Source organism: Urocitellus parryii, chromosome 12, assembly GCF_045843805.1.
Source record: "Urocitellus parryii isolate mUroPar1 chromosome 12, mUroPar1.hap1, whole genome shotgun sequence".
NCBI lineage: Eukaryota > Metazoa > Chordata > Mammalia > Rodentia > Sciuridae > Urocitellus > Urocitellus parryii.
The window spans coordinates 6,383,326-6,397,606 of record NC_135542.1 but is presented as its reverse complement, the minus strand read 5'-3'; the positions used below and the strand labels follow the sequence as shown (position 1 = coordinate 6,397,606).

The 14,281-nt window shown below is 44.2% G+C and overlaps 1 protein-coding gene across 1 annotated transcript in view; it reads right to left on the bottom strand.

The window, feature by feature from the left end:
- The window catches only part of Il1rl1 (interleukin 1 receptor like 1), a 94,194-nt gene extending 84,426 nt beyond the window's left edge, over positions 1-9,768 (bottom strand). Inside the window, exon 1 of the mRNA XM_026408612.2 lies at positions 9,706-9,768. Within this exon, the coding sequence (XP_026264397.2) occupies positions 9,706-9,768 (63 nt within the window). The remainder of the gene's footprint in view (positions 1-9,705) is intronic.
- Positions 9,769-14,281: the final 4,513 nt, after the last annotated feature.

Below are 14,281 nucleotides of genomic sequence, written 5' to 3'. Positions count from 1 at the left end.
ACTGGTTCCCCCCTGATGACCACTAGACTCCATCCTGATGGGGAGAAAGATCAAGGGTCGACTTTGGACTTTTGGTAGAAGGATTTGGTTTGTTCAAACAGCCCATTTCTTTTCTATCTCAACAGGGCAAGATCCCCAAGGAAAATACTCCTAAAACTCTGAGAGCCAGCAAGAGAGCCTGGATATTGAGCTCCGCTGTGCATCTGCTCAGCTGGTAGCTTTGCTGAACTGTCCCTGTGCCTCTAGAGTAGAGAAAAGTAGACTTGGAAGAGGTGACCAGGTAGGGCATTGCCCAGTGGGGCAGGGCATGGACACTCCCACTCTCCCAAGGGGACATAGGCCAGGAGGGTCTGGCTTCTAGGTTAGGAAGAAGGATGCCAAGTGTCCCTGCAACCTGAGAGTCAACCAGGACAGGAAGCTGAGTCAGGAAGCCGAGTCAGGAAGCCAGGCATGAAGCAGCACAGAGGTGACCAGTATCTAGCATGAGGGCACCCACTGCCTGTCAGCAGAGTACAATGTCATCTCTCCAAGGACCATGTCTGCCCAGGGCTCTGCTCAGATGGGAGATCCTTACAGCCTGAGGGGTTGGCAGGGTCCCTCTTCCTGACGCCCTTGACAGTGAGCTAGGAGAGCAGCTGTGGTGGCCCAGGGAGAGAGGGTGGCCACCATGTGCAGTCAAGAACGTGGACCTGGCCCTCCTCCATCTCCCACTGCTCCAGCTGGGATAGGAGAGAGGAAGGAAGAGGACAAGAGTGTGAAGCATCCCACACCCCCCTTCCCTCCAACTAGTGGAGGGTCAGCTTCGGTCTACTCCACGAGGGCCAGAGGAAAAGAAAAGCCCTAATCAAATGGTAGAAGTACTAGTATGGACCAGCAATATGTCCCCTTTCAACCCCAACACCTCCTCAAACTCCAAAAAAGTGACCACAAAGCTATGGAATCTAGCCCAAATATCAGCACAGGAGATTCTATCCAGTAGGAAAGAAGGCTTAGGACTGGGGAAAAATCATGTTTGTGCCATTCTCTTTGAGCTAAATTACCTGGATACACCTCCTGTCTCCCACCTGCCACAACAGTCTTATGGGATTGTTTTGACAACAATCATTTTACACTTTTCCCACGTTGATGGCGCGTCTCCAGAAAAGTCTACCAAAAAAATGCTCACCCATCCAATCATAGAAGAAACCTAAGGTTGTGTGTTATTTTCAATTATGTGTGCGTGTGTGAGTGTGCGTTTGCCTGAGACAAGAAGGTGCAAAGTCAGTTCTCAGCATATCTCCACTGCTTTCTGACAAATCAAGAATCTGCTGCAAAATAGGAAAGAAACGCCAGGGCGCCCTCTGCAGGACACGTAGAGCAATGGCGCCCGATCACATCCACTTCTTGGATTGGGGACACATTAGCTGTGCAACTACCAGGAATGGTGAAGTCAGGAATTTGACATTGAGATTAGATTAGCAGGTATGTTGGCAGGAGGCACGTTGTGACAGACACACTCTCGGGGACTGACAGAGGGAGGCAGCAGCAATCCTGAGGACAAGGCTTCTTCTTGTTTAGCTCCGTCCTCAGCAAACCAGGGTATCTGGAAACCCCTGTCCCAGACAAGCCACCGCCACCCTTCTCCACAGGAGAGCAGGGACCCCCAAACATGTTCTCTGGGCTCATTTGAGGCTGATATCACTAGCTGACAAATTCACCAAGTCCTGAGTGAAAGAGCACACTAAATGACCTTTAAACACTCCTTTGGTGGAGTGTTCAGCCTTGGGTTTAATTTAAAGCAATCAACTCAACTGGACAAAGTGTGCAACCGTGCTCCAAACCCCACGAGGCCCCTGGCTGCAGCTCTTCCCACACGGAGGCCTGAAGGTCAAAACCAGATAGAGTGCTGAGGCTTCTTCATTAGGGAAATCACGTTCAGGTCAGTCACATTCTCTTGCAACTATCGTTGCATTTTTAAAAGATAAGCTCAAGAGAGAGCAAGAGAAAGAGAGCCCATCGGATTACTTCCTCTTCCATGATTTCCTTTGTTCTCATCTCTGCTCTGCATCTCCCACCTCCTCTCCCAGCCACCTGCCCTCCTGCTGCTGACTTATCCATTCATGCTGGGGTGTGTGCCATCAGGACAGAGACCAAGCTGATTTGGCCCTTTCTGTAACCTAGTAGGAGAGGCATTTGTTCCATGGGTGGTAGAAGACACAGTTTGGGGCATTTGTCAGAGAGTCACCAACTGACCACATGGGCTCTCTCATTGCCTCCAGAGGTGTCTCTGTAGAGGACTCCCTTTCAATTTGAAAGGAGCGAGGTAGGGTAAACCGAAGTGTAGAACTGATCATTCCAGATCCCCAGCCACCCTTCTGCAGAGGTAAGATTTCCAGAAATCAAGCACACGTTTTGGATTCCCTGGCTCAGACCACACCCTTGAAAGCTGGAGCTATCACAACCTGAGGAGGGAGTAGCTTCCAAGGCCAGACTGCCCAAGCTTTGGGAACTGCATGGTTCCAACATTGGAACAAAAATCTGCCACCTATTTGGTGTTGACCTTCACGTGGCAATCTCAGATCGCAGATACAAATAAAATGGAAACAACAGGTCCTTACCTTGCTTGGTGCAGGGGGAGAAATTAAGCTTGGGCCAGGGAAAGACCATAAGCAAATCTAATCATTGCTTTTGCATCCATAATCTCATTGTTCATTCATTTAACAAACCTCTGCAGAGGGGTCTAGCCAAGGCCCCCATGCTGGGGGTCTTCAACTCCAGAGAAGTCCGTGGTTGTACCTTTGGGGGCATATATTGACTCTTGTAAGAATCGCAAGTTACAGACCCTTTATTTGCACGCAGGGGCTACCTATTATTCATGCAGTCAGAAAAGTGTTGTGGGTGTTTTGATAACTCATCACCATTGCTTGAGCCAAAAAAAAAAAAAAAAGTTGAAAAAGTGGGAAAGGAACCAGTTTTCAAGCGTGGAGAGTGAGAATAATTTTTCTGCTGTTTCCCATGCACTTGTTCCCAATGAAATCTTTGATTTTGTTGATTTTTTTCAATGCCTCCTGTAAGACCTATAATCTTCTCAAGACCCCAAACATTCCTTTCAGAAATGTCTTCAGAGAACATGTGTTCCCTGTATACTGATATGTGACGTGAAATCACAGACGGTGGCATCCAAGCAGGGTCAGCTGTTGTGACCAGCTGAGTGTGCATGGGGAATGACAGACCATCACACTTACTGAGCCAAACTGAAAGGGGGAAAAAAGTCCTCTAATGAGCGTTCCAGCCAAGCGACTGGGAGCAGGCTAGCACCTCAAAGAATTCCCAGCACCTGAATTTTGGGAGTACAGAGTTTATAAAGGCAAAACCCACAAAAACCACAAGGACGTGGGTCAGAAGAGACCTGGTTGAGACAGGTCTTTTGATTACATGAGAGAATTGTTTTGATTTACATTCCGGAGTCATTTTTGTTAGACATCAGAGCCATAATCAGGGACATGGGAAGGCCCTACGGTGCTGTCGACATAGAGACAGCTGTCAGGCGGCTGGAAAGAAGACATTTCAAGCAAGCACAAGTGGAGTCAGGTCAGAACAAAATAGTATGACTTTGATTCTTTTCCATTTCACAGCTGTATCTCCAGACCCCAAGTGTTCTCTGAGTTTCACGGGATTTCAGCCTTCTCTCCAAGGAGCAGATTTCTGTTACAGTCTAGGGAAGCAATCCCCTGTCTCCATCTCTTTCTCTCTGGGACCCCTCAGCTTTATCTCGTACATGAGATCCTAAATGCAATAGATGCCCCCCAACAAAATATAATGGTGAGGCTCCCTAATTCCAAACTCTGAAATGCTCCAAAATCTGAAACTTTCTGAGTGTTGAAATTATACCACAAGTGGGAAATTTGACATCTGACCTCATGTGACAGGCCACAGTCCAAACAAAGGTGTATAAAAACTATTGTATAAAATTACTCTTAGAGCCAGGCACAGTGACACGTGCCTATAATCCCAGCAGCTCAGGAGGTTGAGGCAGGAGGATCTCGAGTTCAAAGCCAGCCTCAGCAAAAGTAAGGTGCTAAGCAACCCAGTGAGACACTGTCTCTACATAAAATACAAAATAGGGCTGAGGATGTAGCTCAGTGTTAGAGCACTCCTGGGTTCAATCCCTCAGTAAACCACCCCCCAAAAATTACCCTCAGAGTATGTTTATAAAATGCTTATAAAACATACATCAACTTCATGTTTGACTTGGGTCCCGACCCCACGTGTCTTATTATGTATATGCAAATACACCAAAGTTCAAAAAATTCTGAAATCCAAAACACTGTGGTAACAAGTACTTTGGGTATAGGATGCTCAACCTGCAATAGCTTTGATTTGCCCTTGGGTGGGGTGGGGTGGGTAAGAAAAGGAGACAACACCGAGCAGAGTTTTTGGTTGCTATTGTTTAACTAACTTTCTGTATCAGAGTGGTTACTAGAAATGACTAGATGATTCCCTTTTTGTTTTGAGTCTGGATGTTTCCTTTCTTCTGATAATGGCCTTTCAAGTTTTCAGGGTGTGCCCAGAGAGATGGAAACAGCAACCCAACTTTCAGGGATGCTCTACCACCTGAGAATATGCAGGGCCTATGCAACGTGCTAAGTGCATGAGATAGGAAAACAAAAGACTGGAAATTACATAACCCTTCCCAGAAGGGAGACTTGAATAACTGGAACTCAAGAGCAAAACAAATCCCCATGCTCTTTGATCATTTCTTTTGAAATGTACATCAATATAATAGAACAACAAATTCCCCAATGTCGTTACCATAGTAGGAATCCAAACTTGATGCTGTAATTCTTCTCTAGAACACTTAGAATACTTCACCTTCTGGCATCTTCAGGCAATAGAGGTTGGATTCACAATTGGTAGAACTTTCTGGAGGGGAATTTGGAAGAATACATCAGATATCTCAACCTGGAAATTCTATTTCCAGTAGTCTATCCAAGGCAAATTATCAGATGAGTGCACTTTGTTTGCAAAAGTGACCAATTGGAAACAACAGAGTTCATGAGAATTCTGTTTGATGAGAAGTTTTGTTTCGTTTTGTTGTTCTGTTCTGTTTAGTTTTGTTTGTATCAACTTGGCTGGGCCAGGAGATGCCCAGGATTGATTAATGGGTGCGTCTCTGAGGATGTTTCTGGATGACATCAGCATTTGAATCAGTGGACTCAGTAAAGGAGATGGAACTTTCCAGCAGGGGGTGAACATCACCAGGCCACTGAGGGGCTGAATAAATCAAAATACAGCCCAGACTCTGACTGATGGATAAACCCATGGCCTTCCTGGTTTCTAGCTTGCAGAGAACAGATTATGGAGCATCTCAGACTCCCTGATCAATCTTGTGAGATGATTCGTGTGTGTGTGTGTGTGTGTGTGTGTGTGTGTGTGTGTGGTGTAAACCTCCTCTTGGTTCTGTTTCTCTGGAAAACTGACTAATGTAATCCGTAAATATAGGATTGTTAAATAAATGAAGCACATATTTTGCAAGATTGAAATGCATGAATAGTCATCCCTACACCAAAACGCTAATGTATATTTTTTTTGCATTTGACTATTTTTATGAGTGTTTCTAATGAACAAATTCTCAGGCAGGAAAATTCACTTTATATTTTGAAAGCGCACACACACACACACACACACACACAGTATCTCCTTCCCTAGATTCCGTAGATTCACCTACTTTTTAGAGAGCCCAGTATTTATTTATTTAACAAAAGACTTCTTTTTTTGTCTGTTATTTTTTTATTTTCAATTTCCTTTTTAACTACTTTATTTTTTAACCTTTCTTTGAAGAAAATTTCAGAAATATACAAAAGTAGAAAAAGTAAAGTACTGTGAACCCCACAATCCTCATTCCTGGCCAATCGTGTTTGATCAACTCTTCAAAGCCCTGAACATCTCCCTGTCCTGGATTATTTTGATGCAAATCTCAAATGTCATAGTATCACATCTCTGAATATTTTAAGGGTATCAACTCTGAAGCAGAAGGATGCTTTCATTATGCTGTCTACAAATTTAATAGTAATGCTGTAACATCATGAAACAGCCATTGGTGATAAATTCACCCAGGACCAGGTCTATTTCTTACAACTTTGTTACTCTTGGGTATGTTACCAAATTTTGTCCATACTCAAAAATTCTTACATACTTAAATCTCTTACTTATTTCGTTATTTATTTATTTTTTAAATTTTGGTACTGGGGATTGAAGCAAGGGTTGTTTAACCACGGAGCCACATCCCCAGCCCATTTTTATATTTTTTTATTTTGAGACAGGGTCTCATCAAGTTGCTCAGGATTTTGCTACATTTCTGAGGCTGGCTTTGAACTCATAATTTTCCTGCCTCAGCAACCCCCCCCCCAGCCCCAAGGCTGCTAGGATTACAAGCCTGGCTTATTTTTGGTTTTTAAATGGGAGAATATAGGATACTTGAGAGCACTAATGAGAGAATGTATTTAAAGATCTAGACAAAGAGGCTGAGCCATTGTAAATGTACTTCACTACAGTGCTGGATCATTTGTGCTGTTAGCCATCTTTCCATTTGCTAAGCATTTGATGAGTTAGCCCTTATTTTGTAAATGTTCTGTTCATATTCCTTGGCCTTTTTTCAATGAGGCAGTCATGATAGCAAATCTTTTTTTTAATACTTATTCCCCACATTTATTCAATGTGTTCTATGCATTTCACTTTATTTGCAAGTACGTAGTAAAATGTGTCAATCTTCCCTTCCTTTTGCTCCAATCCAAGAAGTGATGTTTTAAATATGAGGTGTTCCCCAGAGACTTCTACATAGGAGGCTCTACAGTTAGATTATGAGAGCCGTAACCTAATTAGTGCATCCCAGTTTGAAGGGACCAACTGGGTGGTAACTGTAGGCAGTTACCCCATCCCTCCCCGATGGCTTCCTGGCCACCATGAGCAGAGCAGCTTCCCACCATCATGCCCTTTCAACATGGTGGATGTTCTGCCTTAATTTGGGCCCAGAGCAGTATCAGTCAACCATGGGAAAAAAAAATCTCTGAAACTGTGAACTCAAACTTATTTTCCTCCAAGTTTTTTGTCAGGTATTTTGGTCACTGTGACAAAAAGCTAACACAATATAACATATAACTATGTTTTCCAATGGTTTGCTGTTTTTTTTTTTTTTTTTTTTTGCGGGGGGCGGGGGTCCATATAAACTTTAAGAATTACTTTTAAATGAACCCTAGAATCTTTTTAGTTATTATTTTAAAAGCAAAATATCCAGGCATAGCAATGCATGCCCATAGTCTCAACCACTTGAGAGGCTGAGGCAGAAGGATCACTTAAGCTCAGGAGTTGGAGGCCAGCCAGGGCAGCATAGTGAGAACTTGTCTCGATTTAAAAAAAAAAAAATAAAGTCAAGCTGTAATCATTCTCTAATTTCATGTGCTTTTATATATTTTCTATAAAATTGGATTTTTCTTAAGTAGATACAGTCTATAAATAATTCAGTTATATAAGGCTGTCTGGCCACTGCCAAGTTCATAATACTAGCAATAATTAGTCCCTGCGTAGGATTTAAAGTACTGTTTATTGTTTAGATGTAGTGTCCCCCGAAAGTTCACATGTGAGACAATGAAAGAAGGTTTGGAGGAGAAATGATTGGGTTATAGCCTTAACCCAATCAGTGAACTAATCCCCTGGCAGGGATTAACTGAGTGGTAACTGAAGTGGTAGGGTGCGGATGGAGGAGGTGGGAATTGGCGGTGTGGCTTTGGGGTATATATTTTTATCTTGGAGTAGACTCTCTCTCTCTGCTTTCTGATCACCATGATGTGAGCTTCATCCCTCCCCACACCCTTCAGCCACCCTGTCCTGCCTCACCTACAGCCCAGAGGAATGGAGCCCTCTGTCAACCTCTGAAACTGTGAGCTCTCAAATAAACTTTCCCTCCTCTACAACTTTTCTGGTTGGGTCCTTTTAGTCAAGCAGCAAAAAAAAAAGCAAACTAAAATAAGTACTTTTCACACACTGCATTTAATCCTTACAACCACTCTCTGGAGGCACTCTTACTCCACCTGGAGATGGAGCACTGCAGCCCAGAGAGGCCAGACACCTGGAACCAGGGTCCTCCAGCTCCCAAGCCTCCCTAACACTACACCACACTTACCTTGCCTCAGAGGGCAAGTCCTTAGAGCACCTGCTTCACAGAGCTCCCAATGCAAAAATGTGTGTAAGTCAGGAGAGCAATATCTGAAATGTTGTAAATGCATCATAATCATTCAAGCAGTAATAAAAAAATAAGTGTAAAGGGATGCCATCAAGAGGAAAAGAAAGCATTCCTAGGGGTGAAAAACCTCAAGAAAGAGAACAGCATTTGAAAAGCTCTTAATGAACATAACATGGGACTCACAGGGCTTGTTTCAAGATAATTACGAAAATGCATGCAATGTAGCAAGCACTCTGCAAACGCTAGAAAAATCTGAAATCAAAAATGCAAAAATAACCATGATAGTAAAAATATTAGTATAATAAGGATACGAATTATGATCTCAATCTGAAAATCCAAAATGCCTCAACATCTGAAACTTGTTAAGCACTGACTACACCTGAAAACTTTCACACCTGACCTCATGCTGTGTGCATCTATAAATATATCACAGGGAATTTCACCTTTATGTGTAAATAGAAAGGACCAATCAAAAATGGAATACATAGATGAACAAAAGGAAGATCAGTAGAGAAAGAAGAATAGGGGAGAGGGAGGAAAAGTGAGGGGACATGAACTGAAATCAAATTCCATAAATGTAGGCATTTGTCGAGACCAATCCAACTACTACGTATAACCATAATGCGCTAATAAAAAATAAATACATCGATAAATAAAATCACCTTCAGGCTATGTGAATAAGATGCATATAAAACATAAATTCAAAAATTTCCTGAATTTCCTGGTCAGACAAATACAAGATAAATACATTCATATAGTTTAAAATCAAAACATTATATATGTAATATATTTAAATATTATATATAAATATGTGTGTACGTACAAAATCTGACACAATTCTGGTCCCAAGCCTTTCAGATAAGGGATATTCAATCTGTAATAATGAGTAAATGTCATTACTTAGCAGTTATCCTACCGTGTAGGTGCAGATGAAGAAACTGAGGCATAGTTTGTCACTTGTCTGAAGGGTTAAGAAATCAAAGGAAAGACAGTGGAATGAATCTGACATAGTTTCCCCGTGTACATGTACAAAAACCACAGTGAATTCCACCACCTCGTACCTTGGTAAGAATGGGACTCTAACAAGAATAGGATATATCCCATGTTTGTAAAATTCCATCAAAATGGATTCTGCTGTCATATGTAACTAAAAAGAACCAATAAAAAAGAAATCAAGTTTAGCCAGCATAACCCAGTGGTGGAGTCCTGAGTGGAGTCCAGGGCCACCATTCTCTCACTAGGACCGCCGTCCTGCCTTGGGACACCACAGTAACACAGCCCGCTGACCCCCACTCTCCACTAATGGGTCAGATGGCTGCATTTCATGATACCCAAGAATTTAAAACACAGTTACCTAATTATAAAATGGCACTACCCGGCCCTCCACAGCCTTAGGAGAAGAAAATACTCGTGGCCTTAAGTGGGAGATCCATGAGAAGCTGACTGCATGTCCACACACGTGGAAAGACCTGCTCTGGCTGCCTGACCGGAATGACTCCATGAGCCGCAGGTGGGAGTGCATCTCCCAAGTCGCCACCAGAGGGCGCCATGGCGCCGTGGGGCGGAATCCTCTGTATTTTGACAAGTTAAGGTTTGAACAGTTTGCTCTGGGCTTCTTTGGGAGGAAATGATGCTTTTCTCTTTCTTGAGGTTTTTCACCCCTAGGACTGCTTTCTGTTCCTCTTGGTTTCATCCTTTTACACAGGAAATTGTGTTTGCTTAAACCTGTGCTGGTGGGAAGACCTCTCCTGCCCTGTGGTCACTTAACACAATAAACAAAGCTGATGGACCGGAAGTTAGATCCTTAAAAGAGCCATAATTGGTTCTTGATAAAGCCTTGTGGATGGAAGAACATAAAATATCATGATGGGATGGAGGGGAGGGAAGCACCAGGAAGCTGTGTTACTGTGTGTTCCAAGTAGCATTGGAAATGCAGAAGTTGGTCGTTAAACCAAGTTGGGCTGTGGCCAGCATTTTGTAAAACTGAACTAAACTGGAACAAAACAGGACAAATTACATGGGACAGAATTTTTTTTTTATTATTCTGTGTATGTGTGCACCTGTACACTAAGTCCAAAAATATAATGCCTTTCTGCCTGTTAGCTTGCAATTTTAAAAACACGAACTGCAAGGTGATGGATACCAGTAGCTAAAAACCTAGAGTCTGCACTCTGCACCCCTGACTCTGTCTAGTGTATGGCCTTTGGTGGGACCCAGAGACAGTGAAAACATGGTCTGTGTCCTGACCACTGTAAAGTCCTCCAGCTCTTGTCCAAGCCTTTCTCCTTATAAATGCTTTTATTCTCCAGAAAGGTGCTAAATGAGTAGTGGATCAGGGGGATAGATCTTAATAACAAAAGTAAAGTGAAGGCAAAGCTAGATTGAAAGATAGGTAGTTAGTGTAGCTAGTAAATCAGGTCTGATATGGGGTCTAATAGAGAAAATGGAGTCCCATCCGGGAAATCCAAAACTGCACCTGGGAGACTGAAATGTTAAGTCCCCAAGGCCCAGGCCCATCCTAAAGAATTGTCCCCTAGGCCCTTCATGCCCAGTCACTCCCCCCACCACCCCCATCCCCCCACCTTCTGTCCTAGGGCCCTCACCTCCCGGCCCCATCAGGGCTCTGGGGGCCCCCAAAATAGTTCCACGTGAGCTGTGAGCTCCAGCAATTCAGACTCAAGTACAGCTCTTAGAGACAGAGTGGACCCAGAAGCTCAGTCTGTTCTTCCCACCATTGGCCTTCCCACCTGCATTGCCCATCCCATGGAAGATAAAGGAAGAAATGCAGAAGGAGAAAGTAAACCTTAGGCATAAAAGGGATGGGACTTCCTCATCCTGTGGATTCCGCCTCTCCGGTCCCCTTCTTCCTGGGGAGAAGTCTGCTCTACTATCTTCAATAAAGCCTCTTGCTTTCTCGGCTCAGTGTGCTTCTCTGTGTTACACCTCAGCAATCTGGGAAGCAGGACTCTCGTCAAGGCAAGTGGTGGTATCCAAGGGAGAGAAACAGGGAGAAATGAGGAGGTCAGGGGTCCAGGGTTCCCAGGCTAAAGAGAAAGTGTGGCATGAACTTCTATTCACATTACCCCGACATCGTCCAACAGCTAGAATCGCAGTGCGGATTTTACCAATATTTCAATTGACTACACCTCCATAGTAGTGACGTTCAGTTGATATCTATTTGAAGGCTGACAAGCTGATTGCTTGGCTGTAGTAGAAATAGATTTTCATTTTCTAGACACAAAGTTTTGTGATTTTTTTTTCCACATAGATGTTGAACAAATAAAACCGGGATTTGTTTCTCAAACACAAATGGAATCTTATTTCAGGAACTTTTGATGTTTCTAGCACTTACAGTTTAAATTTTCCATGTGAGGAGACAGGAAAGAAAGCATATATGTCATCCGGGCTCTGGCTTCCTGATGGGGTCAGCCCACCATGACCATGGTAACCTCACACTCACACACCTCGCACCCCATCCGGGTGCCCTCTGAGACTGAGCTCAGCTGGGTGTCCGAAATCCCAACCCCAGCCTCATTCCGCAGAAGGGAATAGATGGTATGCAGGAAAGAAGAGATTTAGGGAAAACCAAAAGTTAGCATCAGCAGGCCTTTGGCAGGCATGTGATCTCAAGCCCCGTTTGGGGCCTGACATCAGGAACTAGGTATTTCTTCCTTCCTGAGGTGGTGGGTTTGCTCAGAAACTCATGAGAGAACAGGAGAATCTCACCTTGTAGTTCAAATCACCCGCCATACCCTGTGGTTTCATTGCTCTGGTGTTATGGGTTCAAGGGCGGTGAGGCCTCAAAGGTGAGCAGCAGCCAGTAGGAGCTCAGAGGAAAGGTGAGTCCTTCCCTAGTGGGGAATCTCTGCCTTGGATCACTTGGGAGAGCAGGGTTTAATTGTATTTAAGGAAAGGTGGCATCCCCCGAAGCTCCCTGGGTATGGGTGAGCATAGCCATGTGTACACTAGAGTCCCCAGCTCTCAGGGGCCCCAGAATAGTTCCACTTGAGCTGTGAGGCCTCCAGCAATTCAGACCCAAGGGTCTGCAGCTCTTAGAGGCAGAGTGGACCCAGAAGTTCAGTCTGCTCTGCAGAGGTTGGTCATCTGTAGAAGAGCCTCCGTTCCAAGAGGGAAACCAGAGAGGAATTTTCCACCTTCTTCATTTTCCAAACACACGCCCTGGATCAATCAACCCAACAAGCATGTGCTGAAAGAGAGTTTGTAACAGGAGGCAGGAGCAAGCTGAGGAAAGGTCAACTCTGACACAACAGGAAGCCGTCTGAGTCACGGCAGGGTCCCCACAGGAATAGAAAGCACTGAGGCCAAGCCCTCCCACCCCCATTTCCCCATTCCCCAGATGAGTCCAACAGTCTGTCAAGCACCCGCACATGCACACCGTCAGCTCAGTTCGGCTTCTGAGGAAAGACCATACCTGCCCAGACCCTTCATGGCATGTGACTCAGTCTCTCCTAAGCCTCCGAGGCAGAAGGGGAAAGGCCCAAACAAAGTGGGCCTTATTGACCACTCAGTCATTACAGGGAACCTAGGGACTCAGCACCTGTAGTCACCTTCTCTCTCACCTGGTCACCTTTGGCAGCCGCATGCTCAGGTCAGCTCCCGCCCCTCAGGTTGTCCCAGCAGGGCTAGGCTTCACTTCCAAGAAGGAGGGAAGACCCTGTAGAAGTGCATCTCCGCCCCAGGCCCAGATGGTTACACAGGAGAAAATCAATGGTGGTCTTCAGTTCTCAGACAACCTGTGTTTTGCTGCACTCGGGGCTGGCCACCTAACCCTTCCTACCTATGCAAATTTAGACAAAGACCATCAACTGGCTTTTGGGTATTTTGAGCCATTACCTACCAACCAGTAATGAGGCCAGGCTAATTCACTTATTTTTCTTTTGGCTGTATTGGATCCCTTCTACAGTGTTAAAAGTTCACGGGAATTTAAAAAATACAAGTGCCCCAGCTGGTGATAACGAAATGGGAAACAGCAGAACTGTTGAGGATTCAAAATGGCAGATACCCGGTATAAGGTATGATCTTGATTGTTAGCAGCTTGATTACATGTTCAGTTGAGACAAAGGTTAAAGAACCCCTACAAAAGAGTGGATAAAATTGACTGAGTTTCGTGGTTGAGTGAGAGGAATTCCAGCACCTCTCCCCCCAAATTTCCATTGAGATTCAGCCGTCTTTGATATGGCTCTATAAAGATCCCCCACCCAACTCCTTTAACCACAGGAGATATTTATTTCTCTCTCAAAGATCTTATTGTACTCTACTTACCCTTTTTGTGATGACATGAGAAGGTATTTAAAGAAAGTGCTTTACCACTTCTCGTCAGCATATCCAAATTGCTTAACAATATCACTTAGGGGTTATTATAAAGTAAAATAAAGATTGCTTGAACAGAATCACTGTGATATAACAACAGATCTGCTAACTCAGATGGCTATTAACTGGTGGGTAGCATATACAGCACAGATACACTGCACAAAGGGATGCTTGGTGGATGGGGCCATGTAAGATTTCATTACACTACTCAGAATGGCATACAGTTTAAAAACTTATGCACGCTTTACTTCTGAGATTTTTCCATTTAGTATTTTCAGATGGCAGTTGACCACGGGTAACTGAAACAGAAAAGTAAAACTGCCGATTAGAGAAGATTACTACACAAATGCTACCCCAGGTTCTTCTCAACTACCACCACCCCAAACAAAGGGTGCCCCTGAACTGCTTCAGAAATTCTAGAGTGAAGCAGGGTCTTCAAGGAAAATTGGCAAGTTTCATTAAACTTGTGCTGGTATCAAATGATGGTAAGAAGTGAACACCTCCAGGACCTTAACACCTGCAAATCTCGTTTGGAATCATGCTGCTGAAGGCCCAAGGAACAACTGGTGATGGTCTGAGTTGGTGGGACTGACTTTAAGGCTGGGGCAGGGGTGACCCTGTACTCTCTACTCCAGCCTAGTCCTTGGGAGGCCCAAGCTAGGGATGGCACTGTCAACAGCAGATGCCTATTGAAGGTTCTTCCTCCAAATGCTCCTTGGCCTGGGTTACTAC